Below are 27,297 nucleotides of genomic sequence, written 5' to 3'. Positions count from 1 at the left end.
TTTGGGGGTTTCTTTCTTTTTTTTGCCTGTTTATTAACTTTCTATAAATGGGGCCAGACTTAATATAATCTTTTGTTGTCTTCTTTTGCTCAATATTAGAGATGTATCAATTTGTTATGTAGACTTTATTTTTTTTTTAATTTTTGAGATGGAGTTTTGCTCTTGTTGCCTAGGCTGGAGTGCAGTGGTGCGATATCAGTTCACCGAAACCTCTGCCTCCCAGGTTCAAGCGAGTCTCCTGCCTCAGCTTCCTGAGTTGCTGGGATTATAGGCATGCACCACCACTCCCGGATAATTTTGTATTTTTAGTAGAGACAGGGTTTCTCCATGTTGGTCAGACTGGTCTCGAACTCCCGACCTCAGGTGATCTGCCTGCCTTGGCCTAACAAAATGCTGGGATTACATGTGTGAGCCACGGTGCCCAGCCTGTTGGGTCGACTTTAAAGTAGTGAAGCTTAAAAAAATCTGACAAGTTGTGAACAACTTTAGCTATTGTATTAAACCTTAATGTTTAGTAATCTTTGGAAAATACCCATTTATATGAAGCTCGTTTATTTTTTCTTACATAAAGATACATATAATATGTACACCACTCAGTGCTTTGATTCTAAATATTACAAATTGTGAGTTTTGTTATTTATTTATTTTCTGATTTGGAGCCTCGCTCTATCGACCAGGGTAGAGTGCAGTGACATGATCTCAGCTCACTGCAACCTCTGCCTCCAGAGTTCAGGTGATTCTTCTGCCTCAGTTTTCCCATTAGCTGGGATTACAGGTACATGTCACCATGCCTGGGTAATTTTTCCTTTTTTGTTAGAGATGAGGTTTTACTATGCTGGCTAGGCTGGTCTTGAACTCCTGATCTCAAGCAATCCGCCTGCCTCAGCCTCCCAAAGTGCTGGGATTAGAGGTGTGAGTCACCACACCTGGCCTTGTAATTTATTTATTTATTTTATTTTGAGACAGAGTTTCGCTCTTGTGGCCCAGGCTTGAGTGCAATGGTGCAATCTTAATTCACTGCAACATCCGCCTCCCAGGTTCAAGCAGTTCTCCTGCCTCAGCCTCCCTAGTAGCTGGGATTACAGGCATGTGCCACCATGCCTGCCTAATTTTGTATTTTTAGTAGAGATGGGGTTTCTCCATGTTGGTCAGACTGGTCTCGAAATCCTGACATCAGGTGATCTGCCTGGCTCAGCCTCCCAAAATACTGGGATTACAGGTGTTAGCCACTGCACCCAGCTTTTGAGCCAGAATTTCTCTCTTGTCATCCAGGCTGGAGTGCAGAGGCAGGATCTCGGCTCACTGCAACCTCTGCCTCCTGGGTTCAAGTGATTCTCCTGCCTCAGCCTCCCAAGTAACTGGAATTACAGGCACTCGCCACCATGCTCAGCTATTTTTTGTATTTTTTTTAGAGATGGTGTTTCACCGTGTTGGCCAGGCTGGTCTTGAACTCCTGACCTCAGGCAATCCACCGGCCTTGGCCTTCCAAAGTGCTGGGATTACAGGCATGAGCCACCATGACCAGCCCAGACATCCTTCTTCTATGAATATGTCCAAATTAAATCTTGGCACAGCTAGGCATGGTGGCTCATGCCTGTAATCCCAGCACTTTGGGAGGCCGAGGTGGGTGGAATGCTTGATGTCAGGAGTTGGAGACCAGACTGACCAACATGGTAAAACTGCTTTCTGTTAAAAATACAAAAATTAGCCAGGCATGGTGGTGGGTGCCTGTAATCCCAGCTACTCAGGAGGCTGAGACAAGAGAATTCCTTTAACCCAGGAAGCAGAGGTTGCAGTGAGCCAGGATTGCGCCACTGCTCTCCAGCATGGGCAACAGAGCTAGACTACATGAGCAAAGGATCATAGAGGTGGGAAGAGAGAATATTACAATTATTCGGCTGAAGGAGAGAGGAGTAGACCAGAGTGAGGAGAGGCACACAAACATGAGATTAGGCCGGGGGTAGTGGCTCACGCCTTTAATCCTAGCACTTTGGGAGGCTGAGGCAAGCAGATCACCTGAGGTCAGGAGTTCACAACCAGCGAGTTTTCACAACCACCCTGGCCAATATTGTGAAACCCCATCTCTACTAAAATCACAAAAATTATCTGGGCATGGTGGCGGGCGCCGTAATCCTAGCTACTCGGGAGGCTGAGGCAGGAGAATCGCTTGAACCCAGGAGGCGGAGGTCTTGGTGAACCAAGATTACACCACTGCACTCCAGCCTGGGTGACAGAGTGAGACTCCATCTTAAAAAAAAAAAAAGTGACATTAAACCTATATTGTGGCGATTTTATTTATTTTTGTGAGACAGGGTCTTGCTCTGTTTTTCAGGCTGATGTTGAACAACTGGCCTCAGACAATTATCTTGCCTTGGTCTTCCAGAGTGCTGGGATTACAGGTATAAGCCACTGGGTGCCTTTGAAATGCTAGCTGTGTCATGCGGCCACAGTGGCTCATTCTTGTATTCCCAGCACTTTGGGAGGCTGAGGTGAGCATGTTGCTTGAGGCCAGGAGGTACCAGCCTGGACAACCTGATGAAATCCCGTCTCTTCAGAAAATACAAAAATTAGCCAGGTGTGGTGGCACATGGTTGTAGTCCCAGATATGGAAGGCTAAGGTGGTAGGATCACTTGAGCCCAGTAAGTGGAGGTTGCAGTGAGCTGAGATCGTGCCACTGCACTGCACCCAGGGCAACAGAGTGAGACCCTCAAAAAAAAAAAAAGTTAGCTGTGGAAGACACTTCTTCAAAGAATTAAACCAGAATTACCATATGATTCAGCAATTTTTCTTCTAGTTTATATACAAAGAATTGAAAGCAGGAACTCAAGCAGATATTTTTTTTTTTGAGATGGAGTTTCGCTGTTGTTACCCAGACTGGAGTGCAATGGCACGATCTTGGCTCACTGCAACCTTTGCTTTCTGGGTTCAAGCAATTCTCCTGCCTCAGTCCCCCGAGTAGCTGGGACTACAGGCGCGCACCACCATGCCCAGCTAATTTTTGTATTTTTAGTAGAGACAGGGTTTCACCTTGTTGACCAGGATGGTCTGGATCTCTTGACCTCGTGATGCACCCGCCTCGGCCTCCCAAAGTGCTGGGATTATAGGCGTGAGCCACTGCGCCCAGCCTCAAGCAGATATTTCTATATCAGTGTTCATAGTAGCATATTCATAATACCTAAAGTTAGAAACAACCCAAATGTCCATGGATAGATGAATGAGTAATAAAGTGTGGTATGTACATACAACAGAATATTATTCAGCCTTTAAAAGGAAGGAAATTCTGATATATATATAACAACATGGATGAACCTTAAAAACATTATATGAACTAAGACATAAAGGACAGATAGTGTATGTTTCCACTTACGTAAGTACCTAGAGTAATCAAATTTACAGGGTCAGAAAGTAGAATGGTGGTGGGCTAGGGCTGGGGAATGGATAATTCGTGCTCAATGGGTATGGTGTTTCAGTTTGGGATGATGAAAAAGTTCTGGAGATGGATAAATTTCATAGTTTTGTACATTTAAGGCTTACAATAATAAATTTTGCATATTACTACAATATAAAAAATGCAGTAAGAAATGTTATGCTAAAGACCTTGTGCCGGGTGCAGTGACTCATACCTTTAATCCCAGCCCTTTGGGAGGCTGAGGCGGGTGGATCACCTGAGGTCAGGAGTTCAAGACCAGCCTGATCAACATGGAGAAACCCCTTCTCTACTAAAAATACAAAAAATTAGCCAGATGTGGTGGCGGGTCTGTAATCCCAGCTACTTGGAAGACTGAGGCAGGAGAATCGCTTGAATCCCAGAGGTAGAGGTTGCAGTGAGGCAAGATTGCGCCATTGCACTCCAGCCTGGGCAACAAGAGCAAAACTATCTCAAAACAGAAACAAAAACAAACACTTTGAATTTTAAAGAATAGGTATTAGAGATGGCGCAGTTGCTTATGCCTATAATCTCAGCACTTTGGGAGGCTGAGGTGGGCAGATCACCTGAGGTTGGGAGTTTGAGATCAGCCTGACCAACTTGGAGAAACCCTCCCTGTCTGTACTAAAAATACATAATTAGCCGGATATGGTGGCACATGCCTGTAATCCCAGCTACTTGGGAGGTTGAGGCAGGAGAATCACTTGAACCTGGGAGGTGGAGGTTGTTGTAAGCTGAGATTGTGCCATTGCACTCCAGCCTGGCTATCAAGAATGAGACACCATCTCAAAATAAAAAGAATAGGCATTAGAACAGTCAAAAATTTTTGATCCATATTTGCATCATGAAGTTTAATACTACAGCAAAATAAAGAATAGATTGAAAAGGGAAGAAAGAAAGGAGTGGGAAACCAGCTAATTTTCTCTATCAGGGCAGATTAGTTAAGAAGTAATATGGGCTGGGGGCACAGTAGCTCACACCTGTAATTCCAACACTTTGGGAGAACAAGACAGGAGGATCACTTGAGCCCAGGAGTTGGAGACCAGTCTGGGCAATGTGGCAAAGTCCTGGCTCTATTAAAAAAAAAAAAAAAATTAGTTGGGCTTGGTGCTGTGTGCCTGGAGTCCCAGCTTCTTGGGAGGTTGAGGCATAGGATCAGAAGGATCACCATGTTGCTGCAACTGGGCTTGAACTCCTGGCCTCAAATAATCCTCCCACCTCAGACTTCTGAGTCACTGGGATTACAGACACAAGCCACTGTTGGTAATTTTATTTTCTTCTCTCTCTTTCTGAGACAGAGCCACCAAGCCTGGCTAATTTTTTTTTTTTTTTTTGTACAGACGAGGTTTTATTAAACTCCTGGGCTCAAGCTATTTGCCCGCCTTGGCTTCCCATAGTGCTGGGATTACAGGTGTGAACCACTGTGCTTGGCCATTGTTGTTATTATTTTTGAGACAGAATTTCACTCTTTTTGCCCGGGCTGGAGTGCAATGGTGCGATCTCAGCTCACCGCAACCTCCGCCTCCTGGGTTCAAGCGATTCTTCTGCCTCAGCCTCCCAAGTAGCTGGGGTTACAGTCATGTGCCACCACTGCAGCATAATTTTGTGTGTGTGTGGTTTTTTTTTGTTTGTTTGTTTTTTAGTAGAAACGAGATTTCTCCATGTTGGTCAGGTTGGTCTTGAACTCCCAACCTCAGGTCATCTGCCCGACTCGGCCTCCCAAAGTGTTAGGATTACAGATGTGAGCCACCGCACCCAGCCTCATTATTTCTTTGTTTTTTGTTTTGTTTTTTTTTTTTGAGAGGGAGTTTCGCTCTTGTTACCCAGGCTGGAGTGCAATAGCACGATCTCGGCTCACCGCAACCGCTGCCTCCTGGGTTCAAGCAATTCTCCTGCCTCAGACTCCCGAGTAGCTGGGACTACAGGCGCGCACCACCATGCCCAGCTAATTTTTGTATTTTTAGTAGAGATGGGGTTTCACCTTGTTGACCAGGATGGTCTCGATCTGTTGACCTTGTGATCCACCCGCCTCGGCCTCCTAAAGTGCTGGGATTATAGGCCTGAGCCACCGCGCCCGGCTCATTATTTCTTAAAATAGTTTTTTCTTCCCAGTACTGTCTTAGGATCACTGTTTACCCTCCTAGAACTCCATTTAATTTGTATTTGCTTTAAGGAATTTCAATGTCTAAATAAGAGAACTTTGAATGTTTTGCATACCTGTTTGCCTGTACGAGTCATCTTCATGTGCTCTCTATCTATCATTTCTCCTGATGGGGTTCTGATTTGTAGTTTGCAGCATTAAGGAAGTAACAGAGAACTAGGTAATTTGTTAATAACCTAGATCTTACCTTTCTTTTGTATGATAATGTCATTGTGTTCTTGGGAATTCTGTTAAGTGTATGTCAGTTTAATTTTAGTTTTTGTAAACTGATACAGAATAGTAAACTTGGAGCAGTGAAATTATATTAAGTTCTTAGTGGGTTATTTTATTTATTTATTTATTTTTGAGATGGAGTTTCGCTCTTGTTACCCAGGCTGGAGTGCGACGGCGCGACCTTGGCTCACCGCAACCTCCGCCTCCTGGGTTCAGGCAATTCTCCTGCCTCAGCCTCCTGAGTAGCCGGGATTACAGGCACGCGTCACCATGCCCAGCTAAGCTTTTGTATTTTAGTAGAGACGGGGTTTCACCATGTTGACCAGGTTGGTCTCGATCTCTCGACCTCGTGATCCACCCGCCTCGGCCTCCCAAAGTGCTGGGATTACAGGCTTGAGCCACCGCACCCGGCCCTGCTAATTTTTTTTTTTTTTTTTTTTAGTAGAGGCTAGGTTTCACCATGTTGACCAGGATGGTCTCGATCTCTTGATCTCGTGATCCACCCGCCTCAGCCTCCCAGAGTGCTAGGATTATAGGCGTGAGCCACGGCCCCCAGTTTAGTGGGTTATTTTAAAGATTACTGAAAAGTAGACTGCGTAGAATAGACCATATCATTGGCCTTTTGCTCCAAGTGCCAGGGAGGTGTTCTCAGGGCATTAGTCTTATCTGTAGAATCGGTCTTAAATGAACATTTTTGCCTTCCCCATATTTCTGTCTGGTGGCTGAGTTTCATGTTATAAGCTATCTTTGAATACATCTGTATTCTGTACAGTGATCACTTATTTTTGTAGAAATGTTACAGAATCTAGCCTTTTGAAGTTTCTGGTGGATTATTATTTTTACTATACAGTTGATACAGTATGCAAAATGAATTTTCCTGAGATCATAGCAAATTTAAAGAAGGTCAGAGATGGAAATTAGTTTTCTGGATTCCATCCCTTTAAAGGATGGCTCTTAAATTTGAACTGGTGTTAACAGTTTTCAGCCATAACACCACCCATCTGAAATACAGTATGATTCAATACACATAAAAAGACAAATGGTATTGGCAATTTTCACATTTCTGGACACCACATCTTCAGGCATATTTTCCTTAAAGCAAACTTGTGGCTGTGCATTTTTGCATCTTGATTGCTTTAGTCCTGTTGCCTTGTCTTGACTTTAGTGGAAACCATAACAATGAGAGGTAAAATGTGAGTTTTATTTTTTTATATTTTAATTAAATTTTTTTTAAGAAGTGTCACTGTTGCCCAGGCTGGAGTGCAGTGGCGGAATCATCAAGTGATCTTCGTCAGCCTCCCACAAAGCTAAGACTACAGGTGCATACCACCATACGTGGCTTCTTTTTCTTCTTTTTCTTGGAGATGGGGTCTCACTATTTTGCCCAGGCTAGTCTCAAACTCCTTGCCTCAAGCGACACTCTGGTGTCAGTCTCCTGAGTTGCTGTGATTATAGGCATGAGCCACTGCTCCTGGCTCTTAATGTGGGTTTTAATTAGGCAAGTGGTTAATAAGCAAAACTGTAATTTATGAAGTGGTGAAAAGTAGAAACTATCTGTATTATTTATCTAATGTTGGCTTAGGTCTTGCAGGCCACCTCACTCAACAAATATTTATATGACTTTGAGACAATGAAGATACTGTGCAAAATGAATAGAAGGTCAGGGGAATATTTAATTGGCTGGAGGGGATAGGAGAACCTCAAGAAAAGGTAACTCTTACATAGCAGAGTAGGAATTTGTCCTACTGGCAAGTAGGAGTAGGGTATTTCAGTAAGAGGGGATGGCCAGCAAGAGCAGAGACCAGAAATGAGAAGGGAGTTTAAGATATTTCACAAACAAGTACTTCAGGTGGCCGAATTATTGGGAAAAGTCATTAATCTTCAAATTCATGGCATGCTTTGGTCACTGTTGCCTGGTAATTTTATTCATTTTAATCACAAAAATTAGTCGAGGCCAGGCTCAGTGGCTTACACCTGTTATCCCAGCACTTTGGGAGGCCAAGGTGGGCAGATCACTTGAGGTTGTGAGTTCAAGACTTGTCTGGCCAACATGGTGAAACCCCATCTCTACTAAAAATACAGAAATTAGCTGGGCGTGGTGGCACATGTTTGTAATCCCAGCTACTCAGTAGCTTGAGGCAGGAGAATCATTTGAACCCTGGGGAGATGGAGGTTGCAGTGAATGGAGGTTGTGCCACTGCACTCCAGCCTGGGCGACAGAATGAGAAACTCCATCTCAAAAAAGAAAGAAAGAAATTTATTAGCTGAAAGATTGTTGATAGGAATAGTTGAACCAAATAAGATTTATTTTCCAGGTCCAGGAGGATAACTTTATTTGCTTACTAAATGACAATATAGCAATGTCATCTGTTAAATCTTTTCATGAATTCCATAACATTCTTTTTTTGGAGAGTAATAGATACAGTTAATCTTCCTTCACTCAGTTACAGTAATTGTAACAATAACAATGTCCCTTCCTGATGTGTTGGAGAAATTTTAAAATTTTAACCTATATATTTACTATTTTTTTTTTTTTTTTTTTTCAGACGGAGTTTCACTCTTGTTACCCAGGCTGGAGTGCAATGGCGCAATCTTGGCTCACTGCAACCTCCGCCCCCTGGGTTCAGGCAATTCTCCCCCCTCAGCCTCCTGAGTAGCTGGGATTACAGGCACGTGCCACCATGCCCAGCTAATTTTTTGTATTTTTAATAGAGACGGGGTTTCACCATGTTGACCAGGATGGTCTCGATCTGTTGACCTCGTGATCCACCTGCCTCGGCCTCCCAAAGTGCTGGGATTACAGGCGTGAGCCACCGCGCCTGGCCAAAATTTACTATTATTTTTAAGTAGAAGCAGAGCTCTCAGTTTATGTGATTCAATTTATTGAAGGGGGCAAAGAGGGGATTACATTTTTATTTCACTTGTTTTTCCCTGTCCTGAATCTGTTATCCCAGAATCAACAAAAAGTATGCTGTTTCAGAAGTGACCTTTTTTTTTTTTTTTTTTGAGATGAAGTCTCACTTTCTCACCCAGGCTGGAGTTACAGTGTCGTGATCTTGGCTCACTGCAGCCTCCTGGGCTCAAGTGAGTCTCCTGCCTCAGCCTCCTGAGTAGCTGGTACTACAGGCTTGCGCCACCACACCCGGCTAAGTTTTGTATTTTTAGTAGAGATGGGGTTTCACCATATTGGTGGTCAGAGTGGTCTTGAACTCCTGACATTGTGATTCACCCACCTTGGCCTCCCAAAGTGCTGGGATTACAGGTGTGAACCACAGCACCCAGCCCAGAACTGATTATTAAAGTTAATGAAATATAACCAGCAACTGATATTATAGACTTTTTCTAAATTCTTTGAACTATTAGTTGATGTATTTTGCTATAAATACATTGCAGCTTAGTTCCTGTGTATTTATGTTTTCATTTCCTTTATGAGGTGTTTGGAAGGAAGGTGTCTTAGTTTGTAACAAAATAGCAAAGCCTAGGTGGCTTAAACAACAGAAATTTGTTTCTTACCTTTCTAGAGATTGAGAAGTCTGATAGCAAGTTGCTGGCAACACAGAATTAATCGTGAGGATTCTTTTTCTGGTTAGTGAGTAGCTTCCATCTTCCTTTGTGCTCACGTGACCTCTTCAGGCGCTGTGGGGGAGAGAGCAAGAGAATACATGTTTGAGCATGTTCTCTGGTGCCTGTTCTTATGAGGGCACTAATCCCATGAAGAAGGCCTCATCCTCATAACCTCATCTAAGCCTGATTCCTCCGAAAGACCCCAATCTCCAAGTACCACCACATTGAGGGTTAGGGATTCAACATTTGAATTTCAGGGGGACACAGATATTTAGTCCACATCCGAGGAGAATAAGAGTTCCTCATTAGTACTTTTCATTTCAAGAAAATTCCCAAAAGAAATGAATATAAAATGTTAAGAGTTTGCTTAATAATGTGATCAAAACTGGGCTTTAGAAAAATCTTGTAGGGGGTTAATTGAGGCCTTGTTTTTTTAATATTGATGTATGTAAAACTCTTTTACCATCCCTAGTTTGATTTTTCATTTACACAGAAACTAAATATATATTAATAATTCTCAGCTAAAGGAAAGAATAGTATGTAGGCAAAGATTTTGTGATTTACCGAATTTTTTTTTTTTTGAGACAAAGTACTCCAGGCTGGAGTACAATGGCGTGATCTCGGCTCACTGCAACCTCCGCCTCCCAGGTTCAAGCAGTTCTTCTGCCTCAGCCTCCCAAGTAGCTGGGATTACAGGCACCTGCCACCACGCCCAGCTGGTTTTTGTATTTTTAGTGGAGATGGGGTTTCACCATGTTGGCCAGGCTGGTCTCGAACACCTGACCTCCGGTGATCCACCCGCCTCTCCCTCCCAAAGTGCTGGGATTACAGGTGTGAGCCACTGCACCTGGCCTTTTTTTTTTTTTAAATTGAAACCGGGTCTTGCTATGTTGTTCAGGCTGGAGTGCAGTAGTGCAATCTCGGCTTACTGGAACCTCCACCTCCCCGGTTCAAGCGATTTTCCTGCCTTAGCCTCCAGAATAGCTGGGATTATAGATGCCCATTACAATGCTGGACTAATTTTTGTAATTTTAGTAGAGACAAAGTTTCACCATGTTGGCCAGGCTGGTCTCGAACCCCTGACCTCAGGTGATCTGCCCGCCTCGGCTTCCCAAAGTGTTAGGATTATAGGCGTGAGCCACCCAGCCCGTCCTCATTATTGAGGTAGCGAATTGGATTAACAAAATATAGTTCTAGATGTGAAGAAGCAAAGGAATACATGTGGGAACCCAACTTAGAGTTCATATGACAGTTGGAATTGAAAATGTCATATGATTTTCAAGCTACATGGTCTTGGATGCCTTTTGCTAAAAAGTATGTGCTGGTTTTAATTTTTTTAATTAAATTAATTTTTGAGGGGGACAGGATCTCACTGTCACACAGGCTGGAGTGCAGTGGTAAGATCATAGCTCACTACAGCCTCCATTTCTTGAACTCAAGCCATCCTTCCACCCAGACCCCCAAGTAGCTGGAACCACAGGTGCATGCCATCACACGCAGCTAATTAAAAAATTTTTGTAGAGATGAGGCCTAGTCTGTGTTGCTGTGGCTGGTCTTGAACTCCTGGGCTCAAGGGATCCTCCCACCTTGGCCTCTCAAAGTGCTGGGATTACAGGCATGAGCCCCTGCACCCTGCCTATTTTAAGTTTTTTAATAACTTCACCTAGTGGAGACAAGTTAGGAAAGTAGGGAAAATTATGCTCTACTACTGGAAATGAGAGGAAAATGTACATACATGAATTATTTGGAAATCTGCAGGGGATATCCCCCTCTTATTCCCCACCCCACGGACAGACTCTTGCTTTGTCACCCAGGCTGGAGTGCAATGTCGAGATCTCGGCTCACTCCAACCTCTGTCTCCTTGGTTCAAGCGATTCTCCTGCCTCAGCCTCCCAAGTAGCTAGGCTTACCGGTGCGTGTCACCATGCCCAGCTAATTTGTAGTAGGAACCAGGGTTTCACCATGTTGGCTGAACTGGTCTCAAATTCCTGACCTCATGATCCACCTGCCTTGGCATCCCAAAGTGCTGAGAGGGCATGAGCCACTGGGCCCGGCCTTTCTTTCTTTTTTTCTTTTTTAGTTATATCAATATGAATTTTTTTTGAATTTGTAGATACTCATTTTGTACTTTGGGGTTTTTAATTTTTGATTATTTTTTAGAGACAGAGTCTCACTCTGTCACCCAGGCTGGAGTGCAGTGGCACGATCTCACTGAAACCTCTGCCTCTCGGGTTCTAGCAATTCTCCTGCCTCAGCCTTTCTGAGTAGCTGGGACTATAGGTGCACACCACCACGCCCAGTTAAATTTTTGTATTTTAGTAGAGATGGGGTTTCATCCTGTTGCGCAGGCGGTCTTGAACTCCCGAGCTCAGGCAATCCACCTACCTTGGCCTCCCAAAATTCGAGGATTACAGGCATGAACCACTGCACCTGTACTTTGAGTTTTAGTCCAATACCAATTTATTTTATGGTCCAGTTGTTTCAGTTTTGACTATCAGGAGCTCTTTCATCTGTCTCCTTTACTCCTTTTACATAATACCATCACTTTTCTTTTCTTTTGTTTTTGGAGCACTTCCTTACTTTGTGGCAATACTGGATTCTCCAGGCTCATCTTATATATTTCCTGTCCTACTCCTAGATTCTACCATTTCACCAAGGATCTTTGGTTTCTTTTATTGGAGAATGGTATTAAAAACATCTGGATGGCCAGTCACGGTGGCTTATGCCTGTAATCCTAGCACTGTAGGAGGCCAGGGCCGGTGGATCACCAGTTCGAGGCCAGCCTGACCAACATGGAGAAACCCCGTCTCTAACTGAAAATACAAAATAAATCGGTCATGGTGGTGCATTCCTGTGATCCCAACTACTCTGAAACTGAGGCAGGAGAATCACTTGAACCTGGGAGGCGGACGTTGCTGTGAGCCGAGATTGCACCATAGCACTCCAGCCTGGACAACAAGAGTGAAAATCCATCTTAAAAAAAAAAAAAAATCTGGGTGGTAGGTATGCTTATTACTTCTAAGCCTTTTCAGCTAGAATGTACTCGAGCCTGGATGACAGAATGAGACCTTGTCTCAAAAAAAAAAAAAAAAAAAAAAAAATTGTACTCCAGCCTGGATGACAGAATGAGACCCTGTCTCCAAAAAAAAAAAAAATGTAATATGCCAATGTTTTTCATGAAAATAGATGCAAAAATCCTAAACTAAACTAAATCTAGCATTGTAAAAAATATATCCAATAGACATATGGACATGGGATTTTTAATGTGTATAAATATATATATATATAATCACTGCCTAGTTCAGTTCATCTGAGGAATGCAAGCTTGTTTTGACTCGAAAATCAAGGCTGGGCATAGTGGCTCATGCCTGTAATCCCAGCATTTTGGGAGGTCAAGGTAGGAGGATTTCTTGAGCTCTGGAGATTGGAGCCAGCCTGGGCAGTGTAGCAAGACCTCATCTCTGCAAAAAATAAAAAAAATTAGCCAGGTATGCTACTGCACACATGTAATCCAAGCCACACAGGAGGCCGAGCCTGGGAGGTCAAGGCTATGTATAGTGAGCTGTGTGTGATTGTGCCACTTTACTCCAGCCTGGGACCCATAGCAAGACTGGGTCTCCAAAAAAAAAGAAAAAATTTATATAATTTACCTCACAAACAGATTAAAGAAAACATATGCTGTTTTGTGTTTTGTGTTTTTTGTTTTGAGATGGAGTTTCGCTCTTTTTGCCCAGGCTGGAGTGCAATGGCTCAATCTCGGCTTACCACAACCTCCTCCTGGGTTTAAGTGATTCTCCTGCCTCTGCCTCCCAGGTAGCTGGGATTACAGGCATTTGTCGCCATGCCCAGCTAATTTTTGTATTTTTAGTAGAGAAGAGGTTTCTCCATGTTGGTCAGGCTGGTCTCGAACTCCTGACCTCAGGTGATCCGCCCACCTCAGCCTCCCAAAAGCCACTGTGCCTGGCTAATGATGTAATTTCTTTCTTTCTTTTTTTTTAAAAATATTTTTCAATCTCTCCTTAATCTCTACTTCTCAATTTCTGTTATAAAATAATGACTGGGCATGGTGACTTATGCCTGTAATCCCAGAATTTTGGAACATTGGGACAGGAGGATCACTTGAGCATAGGAGTTCAAGGCTGCAGTGAGCTATAATTGTGCTACTTCAGCCTGGGCAACAGATCAAAACCCTCTTTTTTTTTTTTTTGGAGACAGAGTCTTGCTCTGTCTCCCAGGCTGGAGTGCAGTGGCCTGATCTTGGCTTACTGCAACCTCCACCTCCTAGGTTCAAGCGATTCTCCTGCCTCAGCCTCCCGGGTAGCTGAGGTGGATTACAGACACCCACCACCGTGCCCAGATAATTTTTGTATTTTTAGTAGAGACGGGGTTTCACCATGTTGGTCAGACTGGTCTCGAACTCCTGACCTCGTGATCCACCCACCTCAGTCTCCCAAAGGGCTGGGATTACAGGCGTGAGCTACTGTGCCCCCGAAAACACTATCTTAAAAAAAAAGAAAAACCAAGCCGGGTGTGGTGGCTCACGCCTGTAATCCCAGCACTTTGGGAGGCCGAGGCGGGTGGATCACAAGGTCAAGAGATACAGACCATACTGGTCAACATGGTGAAACCCCATCTCTACTAAAAATACAAAAATTAGCCAGGCATGGTGGCACATGCCTGTAGTCCCAGCTACTCGGGAGGCCGAGGCAGGAGAATCGCTTGAACCCAGGAGGCGGAGGTTGTGGTGAGCTGAGATCGCGGCACTGCACTCCGGCCTGGGTAATGAGAGCGAAAACTCTGTCTCAACCTCCCCCCCACCAAAAAAAACCCACTTGAGCTCAGCACAAAGGTGTTCTGATTAGACATGTCAATAAACCTTAAACTCATTTGAATGCCTAGTGCTAGGAATACAAAAATTCCTAGGCCAATGGTCCTGCCCTCAGGGAGCTCAGATTCCAGGACATTCACTCAGTCAGGTTAGGGACTCTTAGAAGGTCTAACACAAATGTGAAAGGTGAGAAGCACTTCTTTTTAAATAATTTCATGAAAACCACGTTCATTGAGTTAGTATACTTCGTGTGAAAAGTTTGTAGGGCTGCTTTTGGCATAAAAACAAAAACTCAGAGTTTCAAAATGCCTCTATATCCTTAGGGCAATATGAGTGATGATTTTATTACCTAATCATAGAAGTGATAAAGAGAGGCTGTGCAAATTGGTGTTGGGCATATAATTACAGAGGAATTGCATCTGAGCTCACCCACATGTGTTCTTTCTTGGCATGTGTACCTCGGGGCCAAGTTAGCAAACATGCCCTTAAAGGTATGGGGTTTGACGTTTTTGTGGAGGGTGTAACAGTTGAATGGTGGAAATTGCTTAACATTTTGTATTACAGCATTATGAGTCTCTTTATGTAGGCTTGCAAATTTTTTTTTTTGAGATGGAGTTTCGCTCTTACTGCCCATTCTGGAATGCAGTGTCACCGTATCCTCTGCCTCCTGGGTTTAAGCGATTCTCCTGCCTCAGTCTCCCTAGTAGCTGGAATTACAGGCATGTACCACCATGCCTAGCTAATTTTTATATTTTTAGTAGAGACAGGGTTTCTCCATGTTGGTCAGGCTAGACTTGAATTCCTGTCCTCAGGTTGTCTGCCCACCTCAGCCTCTCAAAGTGCTGGGATTACAGCGTGAGCCACTGTGCTTGGCCATAGATTTACTATTGTTTTTTTAAGACAATTTGGATAGAGAGTGAGTTGTTTTATTGAATCAAATTTATTCTGTTTGGGAAAAATGGCAATGTAAATAACCTTTTGCAGCCTCCATTGATTAATTTTGTTCTGCAGCAGGCCTTATTCTTGTCTGTCAGAATGTTTTGCAAGGGAGCAACTGTATTTGAGATGCTGTATTTAATTCAAATGTAAACGATGCAGCCAAACTCAGGGAATCCATTTCTTTGGGCTCTTTTCCTTGGTGAATTTTAGAACTGAATGGAGGGTAAAAATATAAGAAAGTTAGGCCGGACATGGTGGCTCACACCTGTAATCCCAGGACTTTGGGAGGCTGAGGTGAATAAATCACTTGAGATCAGGAGTTTGAGACCAGCCTGGCCAACATGGTGGAACTCTCTCTTTACCAAAAAAATACAAAAATTTGATCACGCCACTGCACTCCAGCCTGGGCCACAGAGTGACACTCCCATCTGAAAAAAAAAAATTAGCTGGGCATGGTGGCAGGCACCAGTTACTTGGGAAGCCAAGGTGGGAGAATCACTTGAACTTGGGAGGCAGAGGTTGCAGTGAGCCAAGATAGCACCACTTCACTCCAGCCTGGGCGACAGAGTGAGACCCTATCTCAAAAAAAAACCCAAAAAAACTATATATATATATATATATATATATATATATGTATGTCAATCAGGGAAGTTGGCCAATGGGAAATGATAGTATGCAAGGGAACGAGTAGGAGGAAATATGGGAAGTGATATTTTTTCTAGTAACAAAAGGCATCGTTTGATTTTTTTTTTTTTTTTTTTTTTTTTTTTTTTTTTGGAGATGGAGTTTACTCTTGTTTTCCAGCCTGGAGTGCAATGGTATGATCTCAGCTTACTGCAACCTCCACCTTCGAGTTCAAGTGATTCTCCTGCTTCAGCCTCCCAAGTAGCGGGGATTACAGGCATGTACCACCATGCCCAGTAATTTTGTATCTTTAGAATAGATGGGGTTTCTCCATGTTGGTGTCAGGCTGATCTGGAACTCCTGACCTCATGATCTGCCTGCCACCGCACCCAGCTAATTTTGTACATTTAGTAGAAATGGGGTTTCACCGTGTTGGCCAAGCTGGTCTTGAACTCCTGGCCTCAGGTGATTCACCCTCTTCAGCCTCCCAAGGTGCTAGGATTACAGGAGTGAGCCACCATGCTCGGCGACTGTACATTTTAGGATAGGAATTGGGGCTGGAAATGGAGGTCTCTGTTGATTGAAAGGCCTCCCTCTAGCAAGTCCATCATGTTGAAAAACGCCTTACCCACGTGAGCATGGAAGATGGCCTAACTATCTAGGATTGTTTTTCTAATACAGTTTTCAGGAAACCCATTATAATAGTCTTTTCTGTTTTGAGGGAATGAAGGGAATTGCTCCCTTCCTACTGTCACTGCCTTTCCCCCACACCAAGAGGTCAGCTTAAGCCACTCCACTCCTTCCAAGTAGCCATCAATTGCTGATTATCACTGAGATTCTAGTAGCCGCTTTGCTCGGACACATTTGCAGTATCATGAGCTTTTAGCTACTTTGATAGATAAATCATCTTGGAAGCAATTTTATGAGTTCATGTTTTCATTTTCCTTAATGTGATTCTTTCAGTTTTAAAAGATGTTAAACCTAATTAGTACATGAATTATTGCAGTGGTAGATATGAGGTAGGAGGTTTCTGTTCTCTGCTCTCCCTTCTCCTTCACTTTTTGGAACATTTCAGATCTTTCTCAAAGTCCCAAAGTATATTTTGAGATTACTCCTCTCCCATTTTTTTTCTTCTTTTTTTGGCCCTCTCAATCCAGCTTTTCCCAACTCTGGGAAGAACTGGAAAGAGAAGACCCCTATTATTCTCCCTTTCATCAGAGCTAGAGGGAATGCTAATGCTGGAAATTTGTAAAGTGGGATGGTATAGTAAATGGTCTGGGTAGATGTGTGTGGAGCAAGGGGAATAAATGTATTAAAAATAATAAAATTAACTCTAGCATCCCTTTAAAAGGACTTACTGTCCATCTGCAAGGAGGCTAGCTGAAGCTGTTAGCTCCTTTAGGGTCTGCCTCAGCTTTGGAGCCAAGGTCATGCTCTTCTCAGAGTGGCCTCCTGCCAGTGGTTGAGTGAAGCAGTGATATAAGAGCCTTGCCCTTTCTGCCCAGTACTAGATTCCCCTGAGTGGCCGTCTTTGCTCCCTGGCTCTCTGTTGGACAGGCTTTGTCAGGCCTGCATTGTGATCTGATGGCTCCTCCTACCCAATCCTGCTGCTTCTGCACTTTTTCCAGAAGTAACTTCCTATTAAACTTTTTTCATTCTGAGTTCTGTTTAGCATCTGCTTCCTGGAGAATCTAACCTGCAACACAGTTCGTACATAAAACACCCTATTTTCCTCATTTTACTGGCTTTACCTCAGACTTTGCATATTATGTCATAGGAGTGTAAATGAATGCCTACCTCTGTGTGTACGTTTTCTTTGTAGAAAATTTAGGGAATACAGATAAGCACAAAGATGATGTTTTGGAAATTATTAATAGTATTCCCATTAGAAGTAACTGCTGATAATGGCTTATTTTGGCAAACTTTATTTATTTATTTATGACGGAGTCTCACTCCGTTGCCCAGGCTGGAGTACAGTGGCATGACCTCGGCTCATTGCAACCTCTGCTTCCTGGGTTCAAGCGATTCTCCTGCCTGAGCCTCCTGAGTAACTGGGATTACAGGCATGTGCCACCACATCCAGCTCATTTTTGTATTTTTAGTAGAGGCGAGGCTTCATTATGTTGGCCAGGGTGGTCTCGAACTCCAGACCTCAGGTGATTGGCCTGCCTCAGCCTCCCAAAGTGCTGGGATTATAGGCATGAGGCACTGCACCCAGCCAGTATTTTGGCAAACTTTAGAGAAGTGCGTGAGTATTCAGCTCAGTAAATTTTTTACAAACAGAAAACATCTGTGTAACCAGTACCCAATCAGGAAACAGAACTTTACTAGTATTTCAGTTGCCTTACTTGTAACAGCCTAAATTAATTTAACCTCGTTTTGAACTTGATATAACTGTAATTGTATAGTATATATTATTATTCTTCCTCTTCTTCCCCCTCCTCCTCCTCCTCCTCCTCCTTTTCTTCTTCTTCTTTTTTTTTTTGAGATGGAGTTTCACTCTTGTTACCCAGGCTGGAGTGCAATGGCGTGATCTTGGCTCACTGCAACCTCCACCCCCTGGGTTCAAGCAATTCTTCTGCCTCAGCCTCCCGAGTAGCTGGGACTACAGGCGCGCACCATCATGCCCAGCTAATTTTTGTATTTTTAGTAGAGACGGGGTTTCACCTTGTTGACCAGGATGGTCTCCATCTCTTGACCTCGTGATCCACCCACCTCGACCTCCCAAAGTGCTGGGATTATAGGCGTGAGCCACCGTGCCCAGCCTCTTCTTTCTTCTTCTTCTTCTTCCTTTTTTTTTTAGATGGAGTTTTGCTGTTGTTACCCAGACTGGAGTGCAATGGCACGATCTCAGCTCACCGGAACCTCTGCCTTCTGGGTTCAAGCAATTCTCCTGCCTCAGCCTCCTGAGTAGCTGGGACTATAGGTGTGCACCACCATGCCCAGCTAATTTTTAATAGAGACGGGGTTTCACCTTTTTTTTGACCAGGATGGTCTCGATCTCTTGACCTTGTGATCCACCCGCCTTGGCCTCCCAAAGTGCTGGGATTATAGGCGTGAGCCACCGCGCCCGGCCTCTTTCTTCTTTTTGAGACAGGGTCTCACTCTGTTGCCGAGGCTAGAGTGCAGTGGTGTGATCATGGCTTTCTGTAGCCTCGAACTCTTGGGCTCAGGCGATCCTCCTGCCTCAGCCTCAGCTGGGACCACAGATGTGTGCCACCAACCCCAGTTAATTATTTTTTTGTAGAGATGGTGTCTCGCTATGTTGCCCAGGCTGGTCTCAAATTCTTGACCTCAAATGATCCTCCTGCTTTGGTTTACTAAAGTGTTGGGATTACAGGCATCAGCCACTGTGCCTGGCCATTCCTTTGTCTTCGTGTGTGTGTGATTTTGAGATGGTGTCTCTCTGTATTGTCTAGGCTGGAGTGCAGTGGCACAGTCTTGGCTAACTGCAACCTCTGCCTCCTGTGTTCAAGTGATTCTCTTGCCTTATCCTCCCAAGTAACTGGGATTACAGGCTTATACGTCACCAAGCCCAGCTAATTTTTTTTTTGTTTGTTTGTTTGGTTTTTGAGATGGTCTCATGCTGTTGCCCAGGCTGGAGTGCAGTGGAGTGATCACCACAACCTCTGCCTCCTGGGTTCAAGCAATTCTCCTGCCTCGGCCTCCCTAGTACCTGGGGACTATAGGCATATGCTGTCACACCCACCTAATCTTTGCATTTGTAGTAGAGATGGAGTTTCACCTGTTGGCCAGGCTGGTCTTGAACTCCTGACCTCCAGTGATCCTCCCACCTTGGCCTCCGAAAGTGCTGGGATTACAGGCGTGAGCCACTGCACCCAGCTTAATTTCTGTATTTTTTAGTAGAGATGGGGTTTCACCATGTTGATCAGGCTGGTCTTGAACTGCTGACCTCAGGTGATCTGCCTGCCTCGGCCTCCCAAATTGTTGGGATTACAGGCGTGAGTCACCGTGCCCAGCCTTCTGTCTTCTTTTGGTTAACGTTATGTTTGAGAGATTTATTTATATGTATGTAACCTCTGTGGTTGGTTGTTCTATAATATTTCATGGTAAATGTACCACAATTTATCTGTTCTGTTGTTGATAGACATTCATGTTGTTCCTAGGTTTTTACTGCCTGGATCTCTTATGGTATTTTCTATTGTAAATATTGCTTTGTGTTTGGTATTTTAGCAAGTGAAGCGTATTCTTGAAACATTTACTATCTTTTTTTTTTTTTTTTTTCTCGAGATAGTCTTGCTCTGTGGCCCAGGCTGGAGTTCAGTGGTTGATCTTGGCTCACTACAACCTCTGTTTCCCAGATTCAAGCGATTCTCCTGCCTCAGCCTCCTGAGTAGCTGGGATTACAGGCATGCGCTGCCACACCCAGCTAATTTTTATATTTTTAGTAGAGACAGGGTTTCACCATGTTGGCCATGCTGGTCTCAAACTCCTGACCTAAGATGATCACCTGCCTTGAAATCCCAAAGTGCTGGGATTACAAGTGTGAACCACTGCACCCGACCGAGAATTACTATATTTTGTAAATGGAAATAATCACTACTAAAACCAGAATGCTATAAATATAAAGATGTCTTTTGTTTCTACAGTCAATATACTAGAGTAATGTGAAAATAATAATAAAAGTGAGATTTTTTTTGGCAGTTATCTGGGGTAAGCACCGCAGTTGCAGGCACTGCTGGGAAGTATTCTTGGGGCAAATGGGAAAAGTGTTAAGTGAATCGTCTGGTGTAAAAGTTTAGAAAAACTGTTATTTCTGTTTTGTTTTTTTCTGAGACAGACTTTCGCTCTTGTTGCCCAGGCTGGAGTTCAATGGTGTAATCTTGGCTCACCGCAACCTCCACCTCCCGGATTCAAGTGATTCTCCTGCCTCAGCCTCCGGAGTAGCTAGGATTACAGGCATGTGCCACCACGTCCAGCTAATTTTGTATTTTCAGTAGAGATGGGGTTTCTCCATGTTGGTCAGGCTGGTCTCAAACTCCTGACCTCAGGTAATCCACCCGGCTCGGCCTCCTAAAGTGCTGGGATTTTTTTTTTTTTTTTTTTTGAGATGGGGTCTTGCTCTGTCACCCAGGCTGGAGTTCTGTGGCGTGATCTTGGCTCACTGCAACCTCCACCTCCCAGGTTCAAGTGATTGTCTTACCTCAGCCTCCTGAGTAGCTGGGCCTGTAGGTGCAAACCCTCATGGCCGGCTAATTTTTTTGTATTTTTTTAAGTAGAGATGGGGTTTCACTGTGTTAGCCAGGATGGTCTTGATCTCCTGACCTCATGCTCTGTCTAACTCAGCCTCCCAAAGTGCTGGGATTACAGGCATGAGCCACTGCACCCAGCCCAGTGCTGGATTACAGGCGTGAGCCACCGTGTCTGGCCGAAAAACTTATTTCTTAACCCATATTCTCAGAATGTTATTACTCTTTGCAGGACCCAGAGTTAGTTTTTCCTTCAAAGTTTGAGGTCTTATAGCTCGCTGTTCTTGGCCAACGAGGCTAGATGCTCTTCTCTTGCTGTCTGTCAGTTAGATATTTGAGTTAGAGGAATTGTTGGAGAACAAGTTTTCTGGTTTACGGTTATACCAGACCTTAGCTGCCATTATGGTTTTCAGTGAAGAGAAAAAAATGTAATCAGAGGCCTTTGGGGATGGGCTGGGTATTTGAGCTGTACCTGTCAAATCAGGGTGGCTCCCAACCGGTGTGGGAAAGTGAAGAGCAGATTTTACACTGAGAGTGGAAACGAAATTATGAAGAGCTTAGATGTGCATGCCTGAATTGTTTTTGAGTTTCTTACAGTGGGATACTGATACTTGTGTTTTACCTATTACAGCTGTGGAGTGGAATGTCATGGCCAGCTCCTCGGACAGTGAAGATGACAGTTTCATGGCTGTGGACCAAGAAGAAACTGTGTTGGAAGGGACAATGGAGCAAGATGAGGAGCCCCACCTAGCATTGGAGGCTGAGGAGACTCGACATAATAGGTCCATGTTGGAGCTGCCAGAAGAGGTTTTGGAGTATATCCTGTCCTTTCTCTCACCGTATCAGGAACACAAAACTGCAGCCCTTGTCTGCAAACAGTGGTATCGACTCATCAAAGGTACTGTGGAAAGGAGAAAGGTTTATTTATTGATTTCAAATTTCATTGATTTATTTTTAGACTCCAAATTTAGTTTTTTTCTTCCCTTTTAAATGTATTATGGTTATAAAATCTAGCATTAGATGATACTACATTTTCCTTTTTTTCTTACCCTGGTAAGCCACTGCGCCTGGCCAGTAAATGCAGGATTAAAGATTCATATTCAGGCAATTTGGCTTTAGAGTCTATGCTCTTATTAAGGCTGCTTATTGTGTCTGAGTAGCTACTTTTAGCAACTGTGTTCTTTTGAAAAGCATTTGTCACTTGAATTTTATCTCTAAACAGCAAAAACCCTATGTACATCCTTTGCTTTTTAAAATACGTTTCTTGGCTGGGTGCGGTGGCTCACACCTGTAATCCCAACACTTTAGGAGACTGAGGCAGGTGGATCACTTGAGGTCAGGGGTTTGAGACCAGCCTGGCAATGTGGTGAAACCCTGTCTCTACTAAAAATACAAAAAGTAGCTGGGCATGATGGTGAGCACCTGTAATCCCAGCTCTTCGGGAGGCTGAGGCAGGAGAATTGCTTGAATCCGGGAGGTGGAGGTTGCAGTTAGCCGAGATTGTGCCATTGCACTCCAGCTTGGGTGACAGAATGAACTGGCTCAAAGAAAAAAATCAAGTTTCAGCTGGGCGCCGTGGCTCGCTCCTGTAATCCCAGCACTTTGGGAGGTCGAGACGGGTGGATCATGAGGTCAAGAAATCGAGACCATCCTGGCCAACACGGTGAAACCCCGTCTGCTAAAAACACAAAAATTAGCCAGGCGTGGTGGTGCATGCCTGTGGTCCCAGCTACTTGGGAGGCTGAGGCAGGAGAATTGCTTGAAACCGGAAAACGGAAGTTGCAGTGAGCTGGGATAGCGCCACTGCACTCCAGCCTGGCGACAGAGCAAGACTCTGTCTCAAAAAAAAACAACTTTCTCCTGTTTTCATCCTTTCCTAATCAGGATTTCACCTTTCTGCTAAATCTTTATGTTGCTAGCCATGCTGTAGTTTTAATTAGCAGAAAGCAGTTATTGGCTTCATTGCATCCTAAGTGGAAAGGGCCCGTGTTTTTGTTTGAAGATGATCAATCGAGTCATTTTTGATCAAAGCAAGGGTTGTCTTGATGTGTTCTTTCCTGGGGGAATAAGGCAGCCAAAGATATAACAGAGAACAACCTTTAGATCAGAATCAGTTTTAAAATATTTTCCTTGCATCAAAGTGGTTCTATGGGGAGGGGAGTCCTTGTCAACTCCCAAAGTCCACCTAGAGGGCTAAGGACCAGCTGTGTTGAAACTGCTCTGTGGGCCCTGCGCTCATTTATTACAACTGCTAATACTGGCACACACAGCCTGCTTCTGTATTCTGAGTTAATGGGCTCTTCAGGAGAGATTGGCTCCCTGCCCTGTGGAAATACATGGTTTCACTTCTCAAAGGGAGGGAAACCACAGATAAGGGACTGTGAAATCAAATATATGAATTTATCCTTAGGTTTTCTTTGGCAGTCTTTTATGTTTTTAAAGAGAGAAGAACCCTACCCTAATGCTCACAGTCTTAGATTGATCTTTCTGGCAGAAGTCACTGAGGAGATAGTCTTGTTTGTTTGTTTTTAATTTTAATAGACTCTTTTTTTTTTTTAATAGCACTTTTACGTTCACAGCAAAATTGAGCAGGAGAAACAGATTTCTCTGAGCAGGTGCTCATGCCTGTAATCCCAGCACTTTGGGAGGCAAAGGTGGGCAGATCACCAGAGGTCAGGAGTTCAAGGCCAGCCTGGCCAATATAGTGAAACCCCATCTCTTCTAAAAATACAAAAGTCAGCCAGGCATGGTGGTGGTGGGCGTCTGTAGTCCCAGCTACTCGGGAGGCTGAGGCAGGATGATCGCTTGAACCTGGGAGGCAGCGGTTGCAATGAGCTGAGATCAAGCCATTGCACTTGAGCCCGAGTGACAGAGTGAGACTCTGTCTCAAAAAAAGAAACTGATTTCTCATGTACCCCCTACCCTGACACATGTATAGCACTTCTCATTATTAACATCCCCCACCAGAGTGGTACATATGTTACAATTGATGAACCTATACTGAAACATTGTTAAATCCCAAGTCCAAAGGCTGGAATGCAGTGGCGCAGTCTTGGCTGACTGCAGCCTCTGCCTCTCAGGTTCAAGTGTTTCTCCTGCCTCAGCCTCCTGCATAGCTGGGACTATAGACACGTACCACCATGCCCAGATAATTTTTGTATTTTTTGTAGAGACGGGTTTCATGATGTTGGTTAGGCTGGTCTTGAACTCCTGATTTTGTGATCTGCCCACCTCAGCTTCCCAAAGTGCTGGGATTACAGGTGTGAGCCACTGCGCCCAGCTTCCTCCTTATTTTTTGAGATAGGGTCTTGCTCTGTTGCCCAGACTGGAGTGCATTGGTGTGGATTTTGGCTACAACCTCCACCTCCCAGGTTCAAGTGATCTCCCACCTCAGTCTCCAGAATAGCTGAGACCACAGGTGCTCACCACCATGCCTGGGTACTTTTTTAAAAATTTTTTATAGAGACAGGATCTTGCTGTTACCCAGGCTGGTCTCAAACTCCTGAGCTCAAGTGATTTTCCTGTTTAGCCACCTCCATTTCTTTTCATGATTTGTTAGCTCTTTTTTTGTTACTGCTTAGTAATATTTCATTGTCTAGATGCATTGCAGTTTGTTTACCTATTCACTTACTAAAAGGGTATCTTGGTTGCTTCCAAGTTTTTACAATTATGAATAAAGCTGGTGTAAACATTTTTGTGCAGGTTTTTCTGCGGACATTATTTTTCAGCTCCTTTGGGTAAATACCAAGGTGCACAATTGCTGGATCATATGGTAAGAGCATGGTTAGTTTTGTAAGGAACTGCCAAACTGTTTTTTGAAGTGATTGAACCATTTTGTACTCCCACTAGCAGTGAATGAGAGTTCTTGTTGCTCCACATTCTCACCAGCATTTGTAGTAGTAGCTGGGATTTTCATCATTCTCATGGATGTGTAGTGGTATCTCATTTTAATTTGCATTTCCCTGTTGACATGATATGGAGCATATTTTCATGTGCTTATATGTTATCCATATACCTTCTTTGAAGTGTCTGTTTAAGGTCTTTGACCCATGTTTAATTGTTTCTACATATATATTTTAAATATATATAGAGAGAGACATATATATTTTATTTTATTTATTTTTTTGAGACAAGGTCTTCCTCTGTCACCCAGGCTGGAGCACAGTAGCATGATCATAGCTCATTGTGGCCTCGACTTCCTGGGCTCAAGCAATCCTCTTGCCTTAGCCTCCCAAGTAGCTTGGACTACAGGTGTGTACTCCCACACCCAGCTGAGTTTTCTGTTTATTTATTTTTGTAGAGATGGAGTCTCACTGTGTTGCCCAGGCTGGTCCTGAACTCTTGGGCTCAAGTGCTCTTCCCACCTGAACCTGCTAAAGTCCTGGAATTATGAGCCACCACACCAGGCTTTTGACCCATTTTTTAATTGGGTTATTTATTAATAATATTGAGGGCTTTTTTTTTTTTTTTTTTTTTTTTGAGACGAAGCCTCCCTCTGTTACCCAGGCTTGAGTACAGTGGCATAATATCGGCTCACTGCAACCTCCTCCTCCTGGGTTCAAGCAACTCCCGGCTAATTTTTGTATTTTTAGTAGAGATAGGGTTTCACTATGTTGACGAGGCTGGTGTCAAACTCTTGATCTCAAACGATCCGCCCAACGTGCTAGGATTACAAGCCTGAGCCACTGCACCTGGCCCTAATATTGTTGAGTTATAAGAGTTCTTTGGATATTATATGTAACTATCTTTTATCAGATATGTCTTTTGCAAGTATTTTCTCTCAGTCTACTCATTCTCTTGACAGTATTTTTCACGGAGCAGAAACTTTTAGTTTTAATGAATTTTGGCTTATCAGTTATTTTTGGGAGAGGATTAAGGTCTTGCTTTGTCACCCATGCTGGAGTCTAGTGGTGTGATCATGGCTTACTGCAGCCTCGACCAAGGCTCGAGCGATCCTCTGACTTCAGCTTACCAAGTAGCTATACTACAGGCACATGCCACCACACCCAGCTATTTTTTTTTTTTTCTTTTTTCCAGATGGAATCTCACTCCATTGCCCAGGCTGGAGTACAGTGGCATAATTTCGGCTCATTGCAACCTCTCCTTCCCGGGTTCAAGCAATTCTCCTGTTTCAGCCTCCCAAGTAGCTGGGATTACAGGTGCATGCTACTATACCTGGCTAATTTTTGTGTTTTTAGTAGAGACGGGGTTTTACCATGTTGACCAGGCTGGTCTCAAAGTCCTGACTTAAAGTGATCTACCTGTCTCGACCTCCCAAAGTGCTGGAATTACAGGTGTGAGCCACTGCACCTGGCCACACCCGGCTAATTAAAAAAAAAAGCTTGTTGAGACAGGGTCTCCCTGTGTTGCCCAGGCTGATCTTGAACTCCTGGGCTCAAGTGATTCTCCTACCTTTGCCTCCAAAAGTGTTGGGATTACAGGCATGAGCTACCATGCCTAGCCATTCTTTCTTTCATGGATCATGCCTTTGGTGTTGTGTCTAAAAAGTTGTCCCCAGTCTCAGGTCATCTGGATTTTCTCCTGTTATCTTCCAGGAATTTTATGTTTTACATTTAGGACTGTGATTCATTTTGAGTTCATTTTCATGAAAGATGTCTAGATTCATTTTCTTGCATGTAGATTTTGATTTGTTTCAGCACCATTTTTGGAAAAGGCGCCTTTTTTTCTTTAAGGGATGGAGTCTTCTGGCCAGGCATGATGGCTCATGCCTGTAATCCCAGCATTTTGGGAGGCCGAGGTGGGCAGATCAGTTCAGATCAGGAATTTGAGAACAGGCTACCCAACATGGTAAAACTCCATCTCTACTAAAAATGTAAAATTAGCTGGGCGTTATGGCACATGCCTATAATCCCAGCTACTTGGGAACCTGAGGCAGGAGAATCATTTGAACCTAGGTGGTGAAGGTTGCAGTAAGCTGACATTGCACCACTGCACTCCAGCCTGGGCAACAGAATGAGACTCCTTCTCAAAATAAAAAAAAAGGGGTGATGGGGTCTCCCAACCTGAGAACATGGCCAAACCCCATCTCTACAAAACAAAAACAACAACAACAAAAAACCCCAGAAATTAGCCGGGTGTGGTGGTGCATGCCTGTAGTCCCAACTACTTGGGAGGCTGAGGTGGGAGGATCCCTTGTGCCCAGGAGGCAGAGGTTGCAGTGAGCAGAGATTGCACCACTGCACTCCATCCTAGGTGACAGAGTGAAACCCAGTCTCAAAAGAGGGTGTGGGGAAGGGAGGTGAGGTCTCACTGTGTTGCCCGGCTGAAATTCACTAGCCGTTCACAAGTGGGATCATTGTGCACTACAGC

The 27,297-nt window shown here is 43.9% G+C and overlaps 1 protein-coding gene across 5 annotated transcripts in view; it reads left to right on the top strand.

Moving 5' to 3' along the window:
- FBXO42 (F-box protein 42) overlaps window positions 1-27,297 on the top strand; it is a 96,814-nt gene that overhangs the window by 15,371 nt on the left and 54,146 nt on the right. Inside the window, exons 2-4 of one of the 5 annotated variants that reach the window (XM_078330472.1) lie at window positions 15,914-16,034; window positions 21,599-21,865; window positions 24,670-24,739. Coding sequence is in view for 4 of the 5 variants with exons in the window: in XM_078330471.1 (XP_078186597.1) it covers window positions 15,914-16,034; window positions 21,599-21,865 (388 nt within the window). In the remaining variant the exon portion in view is untranslated. Of the gene's footprint in view, window positions 1-15,913; window positions 16,035-20,558; window positions 20,678-21,598; window positions 21,866-24,669; window positions 24,740-27,297 lie in introns of all 5 variants that reach the window. The other 4 variants (XM_054258792.2, XM_054258791.2, XM_078330471.1 and 1 more) reach the window with 4 other exon arrangements.

The sequence above is a fragment of the Callithrix jacchus genome, chromosome 7, assembly GCF_049354715.1.
Source record: "Callithrix jacchus isolate 240 chromosome 7, calJac240_pri, whole genome shotgun sequence".
Classification (NCBI taxonomy): domain Eukaryota; kingdom Metazoa; phylum Chordata; class Mammalia; order Primates; family Cebidae; genus Callithrix; species Callithrix jacchus.
The sequence above is the reverse complement of the archived record's forward strand: the minus strand, read 5'-3'. Positions and strand labels throughout refer to the sequence as shown.